The sequence below is a fragment of the Pristis pectinata genome, chromosome 22 (genome assembly GCF_009764475.1).
Source record: "Pristis pectinata isolate sPriPec2 chromosome 22, sPriPec2.1.pri, whole genome shotgun sequence".
In the NCBI taxonomy this organism is placed as follows: Eukaryota; Metazoa; Chordata; class Chondrichthyes; order Rhinopristiformes; family Pristidae; genus Pristis; species Pristis pectinata.
Genome location: NC_067426.1, coordinates 26986542 through 27000858, shown reverse-complemented (window position 1 = coordinate 27000858; position 14317 = coordinate 26986542). Strand labels below are relative to the sequence as shown.

The 14317-nt window shown below is 39.4% G+C and overlaps 1 protein-coding gene across 5 annotated transcripts in view; it reads left to right on the top strand.

The window, feature by feature from the left end:
* Window positions 1-14317, top strand: part of rspo1 (R-spondin 1) — a 136040-nt gene that overhangs the window by 67461 nt on the left and 54262 nt on the right. For all 5 annotated transcript variants that reach the window (XM_052036375.1, XM_052036376.1, XM_052036374.1 and 2 more), the window contains one exon: window positions 13625-13774. In XM_052036375.1, the coding sequence (XP_051892335.1) occupies window positions 13625-13774 (150 nt within the window). The remainder of the gene's footprint in view (window positions 1-13624; window positions 13775-14317) is intronic.

Genomic DNA, 14317 nt, shown 5'->3' with positions numbered 1-14317 from the left:
ATGCAGGACTCATTAAGAACACAGCCAGATGTTGTAATGAGCAGGTTGTAGTGCTGGTCTTCTGAAGGATTGAGATGAAATAGGCTGAGCATTCTTCTTCATCCAAAGCTAATATAAACTATAATTAACTGGGCCCAAGCAGAGTAAAATTCCTGTATAAAACTTCAACAGAACATGTGTTATGAATAACAAGTACTAGCAACTGCTTTAGAGATTAAAATCACATTTTAAAGGAAGGCATGGAGTAAATAAACAAGGGTAATTAGGGATGGATAATGAATGCCAATGGCACCAGTGTCTAGTGACTGAATTTAAACAAGTTTACTGTTTACTAGTTATTGGTTTTCTCATCAGCAGTGCCAAACTCCAGGACAGGGAATATGAGGTTGATTTTGTTTTACACGATTCAGCAGAAGGGTGTGGTAATGTAATGGTTGAGATTCTGGACTGGTGACCTGGCAAGCAGGGTTTCAATCCCACCTGTGGCTTAAACTTTATATTCACAGGGGCACAGCTAAAGTGACAAGAGACTTGGCTAGTGATGCTAGTGGATAGTTTTCAAATCATAGAATTATAGATCACTTATTGCAGTAAATGTCTTATAGGCTTAAATTCATTTGGAAGGTAGAGTTGTTTCTCATTGCCCTGGCAAGTCTGTAATGAGGAGAGATTTGACCAGCTTTGCTGCTATTCTTGGTGAAACCTCATCCAAAAATACGAAATATTAAAGCTGAGGTCTTCCTCATTTAGACTCTGATTTTATTTACTTCTCTTTATTGTTGTGCTTAGTGCACTTTAATGACCTGTGAACTGATGAGTAAATACAACTGTTTTACAGAAATGGGGCATTTATGGAGCTATTGAAATTGAAGTGAATGCAAATGATAAATTGTTGTTGCATTTTGATCAATACAAATGACCGGTTGTTTATGGGTTGAATCCAGGGCAATTTTGATTTATTGAATTTCACATCAATTTTGAAAATGAGAAGAAACATATAACGGAGAGTTAAATACATTACTGATCAAATCACCTAAAATATCTGAAGCAGTGAATTTTACCACTGGTGCAGATTTTTATAGCGAGTCTAAGAACCAAATGTAAGGCAAAACTACCTCTCTGACACTCCACTCCATCCAAGTAGTGTCAGAGAGCAGTAGGCTTCCAGTGGTAAATCATAGACAGCAGCTACAGGATTCTGGCACTCGCACGTACATTTCTGATGAAATTTTTCCTTAAGGTTTGGGTTCCTGAATTTGGTTAATAAATTCATCTGGGCATGTTGCAGCTGGCAGGATTTAATATCAAATTCTCCAACTTTAGATAAGTTGCTCCTTCTTTCTCTTTGTATCAGGACTGGCTATTTTTGCCTTCCATCTCTTTTTTCTTTCATATATATATTCTGGCCTGCTGGGCATGTTCCAGTATGCCAGACCATCATCATTGCCCAGACTTTACCACATCAGCAAGACTTCACACAGAGAAAGAAGCTGAACTGCTCCTTTGCAGCTACATTATGTCACCCCATCAGAGAAATTCCCTTTGTCCCACTCATTTCCCTCCCCAATCTACTCTGCTGCCTAAACTAATTTATTTCTCTCTTTCTCAGTTCTGATGAAGGATCCCGGATCTGAAGCATTATCTGTTTCTCTTTCCACAGATGCTGCCTGACCTGCCGAGTTTCTAGTATTTTCGATTTTTATTTCAGATTACCAGAGCTGCGGTTTTTTTAAATTTTAATTTACATCTGAACTGGTTTGAACTTAATTTTTGGCTTTAAAATCTGATTGCGTATATGCAGTGGTGCTCCAAGTTTAAGAAACAAAAAAGCTTCTGTTTGTGTGTGATCAGTGTAACCCGATTAATGTGTCTCAGTGACATTTTTCAGTGTACAAGAACCACACCAGTAAATCAGCTGTAACTATTATTCAGTAACTTGTTGTTAATTCCTGACAATCTGGTGACTTGTAACATAGTCAAAGCAAAAGTTTCTGTCAGTGACTGGCTTGAAAAGTTAGCATCTCATTTGAAGATTATTATAACTTGTTCAAATAACTTGAAGTAGCACCGAGGTAGTTTTAAGCAAATGAAGCATAATTTCAAAATGATTCCAGCTTGTTCGTTCTTTGGAATATACGTATTATATAATTTCTTACAATGCAGAAGAAGGGCATCTCACCCATCAGGTCAATTCCACAAATCCTATTCCCCCACTTATTTCTCCGTAACCTGTTCTCTCTCACATGCCCATTAACTCCACCCCTCCCAATTTTCCCGTTACTCACTACACTAGCAGTAATTTACAGTCGTCAACTAACCTACCAACCAGGACATCTTTAAGATATTGCAAGACACCAGAGCACCTGGGGAAACTCAGATGGTCAGAGGGAGAATGCACACACTCCATATAGGCAGCACCGAAGGTCAGAATCGAACCCAGAGCTGCGAGAAAGTATATATGAACAAAGTCCTAGCTGGAGTTAACTAACAGAATAGCAATTTCAGGATTGTTTTCCTGATAGAAACTGAAATAACAGAAAGAGTAATTGAAATTGGAATTGTACCAAAGAATGGATATATTTTAGCATTGCCTAATATACAATGAGCAATTCTGATTCAGCCAATGATTTATGCAGGTTATGTTCTGACACTGGTAGAGAGTTTCACAAACAGCAGAAGCCATGTGTGATGTTTCATCATTAATGTGCTGTGTAGCCTTCTTGGACTGCTAAAGCAGAGGGCTGGCTAAAGATTAGAGCATAAAAATGGTCTATTCAGCGAGTTATGCTCCACATAAGCTTTAACTCATCTTGCATAATGGGAGTACAGATGTCCTGACTGTGCCTCAAATATATGACACCTGACAATCAAACCACATGAAAAATACTAGCAATTAGTGCAGCACTGGTTTACAAATAAATTGTGTTACTGAAGGTTATAATCTGGCTACTTAACATGATAAGAATGCTGGAGGTAGATCCTAAGGAGGAGTGAGCCATCCAGGTCCAACTCATCGATCTTAATGACTTTGGTCTACCTCTCTAACCAGTATGGGATCAAAGGTAGGTTGTTTAGTCATGGGAGCTTGTTCCATCATTAAGTTAGGTCAAAACAAATCTGTATTTTCATTCCATCTGCACATATTTGCTCCATATCTTCACCTGGCAAAAGAAAAACAATTGCACATTTTAGTTTATTCACCATCAGCAACTTTTGGGGGAAGAAAATTCCAAACTTCTGCTACTCTGATATCAGCCTTGAATCACCCTCTTCTAATTTTGAGGTTATTCTTGTTTCAATTTCCTCAGCCACAGGAAATAATTTCTGTCTGTCTACTCCACCACATCCTCAAATTATCTACATCACTTTGGATAGATCACTGTCAATCTTTCATATTCAAGAAAATATTGGCCTGTTCTATGCAACCTGTTATCAACCCTTTTAACCCTGGTACTATGGTGGTGATTCTGTGCGGAACCTGCTTGAAGTCTATATTCTTCCTGAGACCTGGAGCCTGTATTGTTTTTATGGATGGACTGTGAACTGGGCTGCAAGTGCTGGCATGTTCTAACTATGGGGATATTCTAGAGAGACCAGGAACTTCAGGAAAAAGGTCAATACTTTATAATAAACAAACAGCGACCACTGAACATGTGTCACTTATGTCATAATAATGTTATTACATGACAATAATGTGACATTTGTACAACTATTTACATCACATCCTCAAATGTCTAGATCTTTTCATCTGTGTATTTCCTCTGGTATTGCATTTGTTTTACTGAAATGATGCACATGTACACAGCAGTATTTCAGAAATAGTTACGTCACCACATATCCCTTCAGTCTCTTCAGGTGCGCACTTTGCTGAGATCATCTTGACCTGAACACGTCTGACCTTATTTAAAATATGTACTGGATACTGCAGATGTCTGTAGATGTAGACTTCACCTACTGTACGTCCCATTACTGTGATTCATACTTGCTCATTGAAGCTATCACCTTGTCTGGATTGCTTTTTTTTGTCTCTCATTGTCAACTTTTGTTTCAATTGCCACCTTTTCACTGTCCCTTCCATAATAGGACACAATAAATTCAATTGCTTTTGAATTAGCAGCTCTGCCAGGGTGAAACCCACAAGAGTATATATGAGAGGTATAGTGTATAAAATAGGGAAGTGTTGATGAGGCTCTACGGGGCACTAGTGAGGCCTCATTTGGAATACTGTGCGCAGTTTTGGACCCCATATCTTAGGAAGGATGTACTGACGTTGGAGAGGGTTCAGAGGAGATCTACGAGGATGATTCCTGGAATGAAAGGGCTTACGTATGATGAGTGTTTGTTGGCTCTTGGACTGTACTCACTGGAGTACAGAAGAATGAGAGGGGACCTCATAGAAACATTTAGAATGTTGAAAGGACTGGACAGAGTAGATGTGGCCAAGCTGTTTCCCTTGGTGGGTGAGTCCAGGACCAGAGGGCACAATCTTAGAATTAGAGGGTACCGGTTTAAAACAGAGATGAGGAGAAATTTCTTCAGCCAGTGGGTAGTGAATTTATAGAATTCTTTGCCACGTACAGCAGTGGAGGCCTTATCATTGGAGGCATTTAAGGAGGAGATAGATAGGTATCTAATTAGTCAAGGTATCAAGGGATATGGGGATAAGGCTGGAAATTGGGGCTAGAAAGGAATTTTTTTTTCCTTTTTTTCCTTTTTGGTTTCTTTTTTTTTCTTTAACTCATGGAGCAGACTCGAAGGGCTGAATGGCCTACTTCTGCTCCCTTGTCTTGTGAACTTGTGAGTATGTGGCATAGTGTGGAATGTAAGCAAAAAAATAGCCAGTAAGTGATTTATTATTACACTGGAGGAACTTTAGAACACTTGCCTTTTTCAGGCTTACTTGAATACATTTACAGCTCTCTGTTCCACCTTCACTGGGTGATAAGGAGGAATCCAAGAATGCTTGAGGCATCCCAATAAAGAATTGAAACAGATGCAAAGTAGGCTGGGGTCCATTCCCAGGATTGAGGTCAGCAGTGGAACAGGTGTTCAGGTGCACTGATACTTGAGCTCCAGCTCAGCTCTGACTTATGTCTTACAAAGTGAAAGTGCGGAGGTCAGCGGAGAGATTGCCACAGTGAGGGCTTTGCCAGCAGAACTATCAGCAATAGATAAGGACATTTTAGATCAGTCAAATCCCAACTCTAAAAAATGCATTTCTGTGAGAACTTCCACCAACAATCGACTGGGAAATCTACAGCAGACTGAGATTGATGAAGTGAAGACTGACATCATTTACTTCAGACCCAAGAAAGACAGATTGGATTATTATACATTTGGCAATATCTAGGAATCGTGAACAGAGAGATTTAGAGATCCATATATAGAAATTACGAAAACTTTGGAACTAGTGAAAAAATAATTAGAAAAGACTATGGTTCCAGATCCAGATAAGAGGAGCACAAACAATATATGCAAATATTCCAGACACCTCCTGATTAGACCACATCCAGTGTGCTGCATTCAGTTGTGGACACCATGTTGTATTTGTATGTAGTTAAGTAAAAATTATACGACAATGGAAAATAACATATTCATTGTTCTCCTGAAAGCCATGGCAAGGTGTCTTGTGCCTTGACCATGCATTGATAAAGGATCTAGAAATAGTACTGTCATTGTATGCAGTATAGCAACAATGCAAAGCAACACCACTGCAGCACAGTAGATGGTTGACTGGGTGATTCCAAAGAATTCCTGTCAGCTTTTCTAGAAGAGGAAATGGCAGTTTCAAGTTCCCATTAATGCATGTTCAAATTGGATGAAGTCAAACATGGATGCATCAATGAGATGACTGAGTGATGATCATGGGAATCAACATAGTGAACTTTCTCTGCATCACCTCTAAACACGTCCTTCCTGAAATAAGGAAATCAAAACTGTGTGCAGGACTCTCCAGAATCATCAGCACCCTGGAAAGGTGCATTAAAACTGCCATACTTCTAGACTCTATACCCCTTGCAACAAAGCCCATTATTCCATCAGCTTTTCCAATTTTACTTGTTAGATCTGCATGTCAACCCTTTATGTTTCATGCACTAAGACCACTAGACCCCTTTGTACCATGACATCTCAATCCATTTAAATAACAATTTACTGTCTGAATTTTCCTTCTAAAATGGATAACCTCAAATGTTCACATGTTTTACTCCATCTGCCAATTCCTTGCCTGCTCACTTAATCCCTATATCGCTTTGCAGGCTCTCTGTTTCTTCCTCACAACTTGCAAGCTCATGTATCATTATGTCCTCAGCAAATCTGGATCAGTCCCTTATCCAAGTCATTGACATATATTGTAAATAGTTGAGGACCAACCACTGATCCCTTGAACATTCATTAGATATTGATTGCCAACCCAAAGATGGCCCGTTTATCTTGCCTCTCTGTATTCTATTCATTAGCCACTCTCTTATCTCTGCCAATTCATGACCCTCAACCCCATGCACTCTTATCTTGTACAGTAGGTTTTTATGAAGCATGTCATCAAATGCCTTCTGGAAATCCAAATACGCTTCATCCCTTATCCAGCCTGTTTGTTTTATCCTCAAAAACCCCTAGCAACTTTGTCAAATGCAATTCCCTTTGAATAAAATGATGTAGGGTCTATTAATTATCTTATAATTTTCTAAATGTCCTATTACCTGCTTTATAATTAATTTTGAGCATTTTACCAATGATAAGTGTTTTCATAACTGGCCTATAACTTCCTACTTTCTATCACCCTCCTTTCTTGAATGTTATGTTACACCTGCAATTTACACTCCTCTTGGACCTCTCCAAAATCCAGGGAATTTTTATAGATTACAACCAACACATTCACCATCTCTGCTATGGCTCTATTAAGGTCCTAGAATCTGTGCATCATGTCTAGGTTATTTGTTAGTTATTAACCCCACTGGTTTGCCTTCACTCCCTTTTGCCCATTTATTATCTATAATTATGATAGTGTATTTTACCATGAAGGAAGATCTCAAACAATTATTTAGAATTGCTGCTCTTTCTCTAATTCCATTAACTGTTCAGCTTTATCCTCTTAAAGACCAATATTTACTTCAACTACCTTTTTCATTTCTATATACAGTACCTGTGTGCTTGTGTATATTCTCCCTCTTTAAATTTTTTTTCTAAATTCTTTCTTTGTTTTTAAAGTTTCTGAATCCTTTGGACTATCTTAGTAATATTATATGTTTTTTTTTCAATTGGATACTGACTTTAACTTCCTTAAATAGCATTGGATGCCGCATCTTTTTTAAAGAACCTTTCTTTCTCAATGCAATATACTTTTGCTGATATTTCTTTAAATGTCTGCTTCTGCTGATCTGTCATCTTATCCCTTCCAAGTCCATTTTATCCAAAGCTATCCCTGCACTCTTCAAACTTAGGACACTAGCTTAAGACAGACTTCAAGTTTTGTCACATTCAAACTGAATTTAAAGTTCCACTCTGCCATGATCTCATTTTTCCAAGGGAATCCTTTGCCAAGGGATCATTAGTTAATCCTGTTTTAATACCTAAGATTTAAAATTGGTTCAGCGATATATTGTTCTAAGAAAGCAATCAAATTACAGGTTGCGAACTTATCCTCGATATGATTTCTTCAATCAATATGATGATTAAAATTGCCTGTGATTACTGCAGTACCTTTCTTACAAGCCCACATTATTTCTTAATTTAGAGCATAGCTACTATTAGAACCCTCTATATTAGTCACCAGTGATTTCTTACCCAAAATTATTCTAGAGTTTCAGCTTCTGAACCAATATCATTCCTCACTACAACACAACAACAATCCTTTAAAGGACATGTAGTGGCTCTGTTAATAATGCAAAGAGAGGGAGATGCTATGAATGTTGCTGAGTATTCCACTTATCAATTAGGTGTCCCATCTACCCTGCAGGAGTCAGATCATTTTAATCCAGGAGTCACCAATGGAAGAGGATTGAACATCAGAAATCTTTGGTTTTCTTAAGGGTTACACTGGACCATGCAATCAGCTACACAAAACACAGTCTAAATACCAAAGCCAAAGTCAAGGCACTATTACCATTTTGAGAAAGGTTGCAGATTCTAAGTGGAATCAAATCCACCACTCTGCTGCCTTAATATTGTTTCTCTGTACCTGGGTTTAACCTCTCCATCTGTGGATGCTCAAGTAAATGCATTAATGCCTCCACATATAACAAATACAAAATCATAACAGGCTGTCTAAAAACCACAATGTACCCTGCATCAAACTATTGTCTGGTGTAGGGACCCTTACATTAGCTGGTGGCAGTGTGCAAGGGTCAGACGATCACTGCCTATATTATCGGATACTCTATCAGTGTACCATTACATCTTATTGAGAAATAGAAAAGACCCTTTCGTGCTCCACTGAAACATTAACAGCATTAATAAAAGTAGCCAATCTCTGGCAAAAATAATGTGAGAAAAAAAAGCGACAAAGCTATTGAACAGAATTGCTGAAGAGTTACTTCTGGTGAGGAGTGAGGATCCAAATCCAATTGCAAATACCAAAGATGGCAGAGCCTGGAGAAATTGAGAATGCAGCTTGGCAGATGCATCTCTCTAATGAAATCCTGAACCTTCTGTGCAACTGGTCATTGTTTGTGTTAGGAGAAGTGAACCATAGGTCACTCATACAACATCCCGCAGCACCACATTGCACTCCACAAGGAACGGCAGCCCTGACACTATGCAGAATATTGAGAGCATGCAAGAAAGAAACATTGGTCTGGACACACAAGGTATGTAATAATGAGGTGGACTAGCAGGTCAAAGAATCCATGGAAGAAACAAAATCTTGATGGATGAAGAACTTAATGCAATTTATTTTCTATTATGCAAGTTGTTGAAGCCCCTGAAAACTCCCAGCCAAAATTCTAATGAGATAAAAATGCAAAATTTCCCTTGATAATTTCAGACATTCAAGATTACAATCTAATATTTTGCAATCTAGACTTAGTTCTGACCAGCTGTATTCCTCATATCTCCTTTTTTTACAAATTGAATGGTCCCAGCAGTCTGTTAAATAATTTGCCTGGACATTGAATTGCTTAAAGCTATTTTTATTTCAGCATTATCTAATTAAAAATCAATCTTAACAAACTTTTCCGAGTTGCTTAAGGTCGCTAGAAAGATTCAACAGGCATTTCCTTTCGTGAGTCATTCTTGCAACCCCAATGTTACTTCTCCTTTGGGGCACGCATCATGGAATCAGGAAATGGTTATGACACATGTCCGTGCCAGCTCTCCACGGAACGACTAGTTCCACCCCTAGCCCAGATGATGTGATGACCTGTGTAATGCTTCCCTCAGAGCACTGCAGGAAGGTTGAACCACATTGTCCTGAGGATACCTCTCATTCAGCATCCCTGGGCTTTCTTCCTGCAGTGCCAACTTGTGAGGCCTGCAAGATAAGGAGGGTACTTGGCTACATGTTTATCTCCTGCATCCCTTTCATATTGAAATAACTTCTATAACACCCCGACCCCACAAACCGCCCACACTTCCAGATACCCCACCCACTCAACCTCCAAACCCACACACCACACGTTCTTCCAGCCGAAGATCCCTCTCCCAGTATTCCTGGTTGCTCTCCCCTGCTTCCCACACAAACAATAAAGCACAGCTCCCTACTCTTCATCAGTCTCTTACCCACTACCAAATGCTTGGCTCCACAGTCACACCCCCACGGCAGCTCCTAGTTAAAGCTTCTGCTGAATGTGGGATAAACAATAACTGACCACTTTTCTTTCTTTCAGATACAATAAACAATGAGGTAATACATGGGACTGCAACTGGGAACACGAACTTCTTTACGTATTTTGTCCATTAATGGTTCACCTTACATTCTCTTTCTCACTATTCCTCATGCTTTCCTGCTTGATGTTTGGCATTCTGTTGATTTTTTAAATACTTTTCTTCAACTTTGTTAGCCCTGGCTCTTGCTATTGCCTCCAAGTCAGAGCTGCAAATTCACTTTATGTGTAATTGGTGATTACATTATCCAATTAGCTTCTTGTTCTGATGCACAAGCTGTGGAGATAGCAAAGTTTTTGGGACTTTGTCTGCCAGCACTGGGGCACTGGATGGAGTGTGTTTCACAGCACAATGAGAATAAATCAATACACAAGGTAAGGATACTCTATCTGCATACCCATTCTGTGGTCAGAAGAAAACAGTCATCTTTATATTCATATTGACAGGGTCAAGTCTTTATTACTTTTTAATTTTGGTTACAGCTCCCTTCAGCTTTGTTCAGATGAGCACACAGGTGTTGGGGGTTGCCTCTGACAAAATCTGCTATGCGTAGGTCCATGATGGGTAAAATGAACTGGAATTGTGCTCATTGGAGGGCTGGTCACTGGCACAGCGCACTGTGCTGCTGCCTCACAGCTCCAGTGGCTCGGGTTCAACCCTGACCTCAAGTGCTGCATGTGTGGAATTTGCACATTTTCCCCGTGACCACGTGGGTTTCCTCTGGATGTTCCGATTTCCTCCCACATCCCAAACACATGCAGTTCAGTCGGGTAATTGTCCAACGTATGTTACCCCGGGTGTAGGCATGTGGTGAAATTGTGAGGAGAATAAGTTATAGGCACGGTAAGTGGGGGATGGGATTGCTCTGTAAACCAGCATAAACTTGATAGACTGAATGGCTTCCTTCTATGTCAAAAAATGATCATGATCCAAGTGCTTCACTTGGAAACTTCCACAACTTATAGGAACCATTGCTTGTTCCACAAACTCATCATTACATAATCATTTAGATATAATTCTGAGAATTTTTAGTTAAGAGTGGGCATCAGTGTTTGTTTTCCTTGTGGACAATAACCTCTTTCCTGTTCTGATGGGACACCCCGCCATCACCCCACCCATCTATATCAGCTTGAAGCCCAACAAGGTGCTGCAGGAGTCAAGATAAATATTGCCCACAGTTGTAATAACTTGAACTGATTCTCAATAGTCACAGCACTTTGTTTCTTTAGCTGGAACTGGGTGACAATCCTACAATAACTGGAGGTGATTTTAGTTGTGAAATGACAATCCTATGAAAATGGAAATAATTTTGTTTGCTGAGTAACAGAAGCTAATGACTACAACTTCATCATGGAAGCCATAGTATTGGGGATGGTCTGTGTATGTGTGTGAATATGTATTTTCATAACAATCTGTTTTGAATGTACTGTATATGCACAGAAGTAACCATACAACAACTGCAGTTTTGCAGAAAGTAATAGAAAGGTAAAATAAAATGTAATGAATGATAGTAAGTAAGGAGGGATATTTTAACCCTGTGGCTGTGATGTTACTGGCATGTTTCAGGACCTTTGACCATTTTTCCATGGAAGGAGCCTTGATGTATTTTACGTTACTGTCCTGGGCTTAAGCTAAATGTTGATCTCTGGAGCCAGTGGAGTGGTTGGGTTCAGGGAAGGGGCAGGTGCATAAGGACTGTGGTGGAAGAGCAAGACCGATTTGCAGAATATTCTCGCGCTGGAACCAGTGGAAAAGAGAGGGAAATGGTAGGCTGGAAGCTAATGGGTTGGCTATTGTTGTAACCTTTAACAATCTGGAACAGTGAGCGAAACCTTTCTGGTAGGCATCTGCACTTGAGATGTTGGCAGAAGCTGAATTTGTGTGTGCCCAGCATGGTGCAATGGACTGAGCCCTCCACTGGAGCGATGGTGAGCTCAGTAACAGCTCCAGGACCTAAACCTTGCACAGGGAAGGAGTCAGATGAGAAGCTCTGAATTTTCTCGGCATACAGACAGCAGAAGAAGAGAGGAATCTTTGTTCCTGGTTAGTTGTGAGAGGTGGGCTTTGGCTTCAGCCAAAATTGAATGAATATCCAGTCAGAGATTAACCAGGAATGATTAAAATAAAATTAAAAATGAGCATTTGGGATGTACTTAATGGTATTATATACGTTAAAGCCATTAATTATGATTCTGTCCATGCCCATGTATGTGGTAGTATTGATTTTCACTGGAGTATTCAACAATTCAGTGTTTTATACAGTTAGAGAGGCATATGCAAGCACAAGGGTGGAGGACTGTGAAATCTGAAACATGAGAGAGATTCTTACTGTTTTGCCGTCAGTTTTCAGTATTGTAAGCCATGATTGTGAGGATGATGGATATGCAAACAGACCTGGGACAAGAGAACAATTAAGATAATCTCAACATTTTTCGCAGTCTTTTTAGCTTCACCATTTGTCTTACATCAACTGCAATGAACAGGTCAGTGGCAAGACTAACACTAATTCAACAAATTCCATAAATTAAGAAATTTTCCACGCTTGACCTCTCCTTCCACGGTGTCTTCCGGTTTAGAAATTAAGAACAGGCTCTTTTCTTTTTTGAATATTTTGTTTGCAGAAGGAATGCTGACATTGGCCTGGATTTTTCAGTCAGTGGCAAAGTGATGGCTTTCAGTGAAACTTGGTCACAATGGCTTAGTTATCTCTGTGGAGTCAGGTTTTCTTTCTCTAGTGCTGGTTGTCACCAGTGTCTCTGGTATCTGGCAACAGTCCTGTCGCTGAATAAGCCGATCAGTCAATCACAGTGTAGCATTCCATGTAATGGCAAACCAGAAGCAAAAGGGATAATTTTTAACTGTTTCACAAAGCACAAAGTAGAAATTGGAATGTAAACATACTGAAATATTATAAGCAAACTATATAAAAATAGTAAATAAAATTCATCATACTTTGAAATATTTATCTGAGAAAATTAAAACCCACATAAACAAAATAAGCCTTTTGGAGCTTGTACACATTTTAAAAATATAAGTATTCCATTAAAAAAACTAATTAACAACTTCGGCAACAAAGTGTGGAATGTTCATTTTCTCTGTAGCAAAACAATATTCATAAATACCCGAAAGTGTCTTCAATTTATTTGATTCACAGAGAAGGATGCGAAATGGAGGAGTTGGAAATTATTGCTGGCAGCTTCAAGGTTTCCACATTTAGATCTACAAGTCTGTATACCTGACACAACTGTCAGATTCACAGTGTAATGCTCTGCCATGAGTGCAAATGTAAGATCTGAACCATGCTTACAAAATTACTACTGAAAGAACTTGTCAAATGATTGAAAAAAAATAGCAGTTTCATTGTTTTTTTTATTAATTCAAGGGATATGGGCTTCCGGGCTGAGCCAACATTTAATTGCCCATCCCTAGTTGCCCTTGAGAAGGTGGAAATGAGCTGCCTTCATGATCTGCTGCAGTCCTTGAGGTGTGGGTATATCCACAACACTGTTAAGGGAGGGAGTTCCAGGAATTTCGCCCAACAACACTGATATATATTTTCAAGTCAGGATAGTGTGTGGCTTGGAGGGCAACTTCCAGGTGGTGGTGTTCCCATGTTTTTTCTGCTCTTGTCCTAGCTGGTACAGGTTGTGGGTTTGAAAAGTCTATCATACCTGGACAACATCAAGTCACTGTGCATTGGACCATCCAATGTACATTGGATTGTAATCTATTAATACGTGAATTATTCTTTTAATACCTGAAGGTACACTGTAAACTAAGAATGTTCTTGTCATTATCTTTGCAGAATGCAAAATTGAGAACTGTGAGGCCTGCTTTAGCAGAAACTTTTGTACTAAGTGTAAAGAAAAACTGTACCTGCATCGAGGGAAATGTTATGACAGCTGTCCAGAGGGGTTTGCAGCCATAAATGGCACCATGGAGTGTAGCCATGCTGGTAAGTACACAGCAGATTGACTCTACTTACTAAAAATCTTCTTCTTCTTACATTTCCACAGAAGTACTGGATCTAGATATCAAGTGTGGGACCAGGTTTGGAATCCACCCCAGAAAACACATTTTGGTCACTTTGGAATGGAATGGAATGGAAAATGGAGATGTCCTAATGGGGACACAGAATGGGGCTTAATGATTGTTGGGACGATGTGGCCAGAGCTGTGACCCACTCAGGAGTGCCTGATTCCCAAACACTTAACAATGACTTCCCTCAACATTGGCAAGAACTACCCGTGCATTTAAATTGGGTGAAAGATAATTACCATTATAGCATAACAAGAGAATCCCCAGAACATAATACACACTTCTCTTAATAACTGCAGAGCCTCAGAACTGTTCCAAACAATTCATTTGATTTGACATATTAGCAACCTAGAGGAATCTATGAGTACAATGCCATCCATTTCAAATCATCTTAGAAAATTGTTCCTCTCTCTAACTTTCTTAATCAAGGTGTGTGCAAGTGCATTTTGATTCAGTGCTT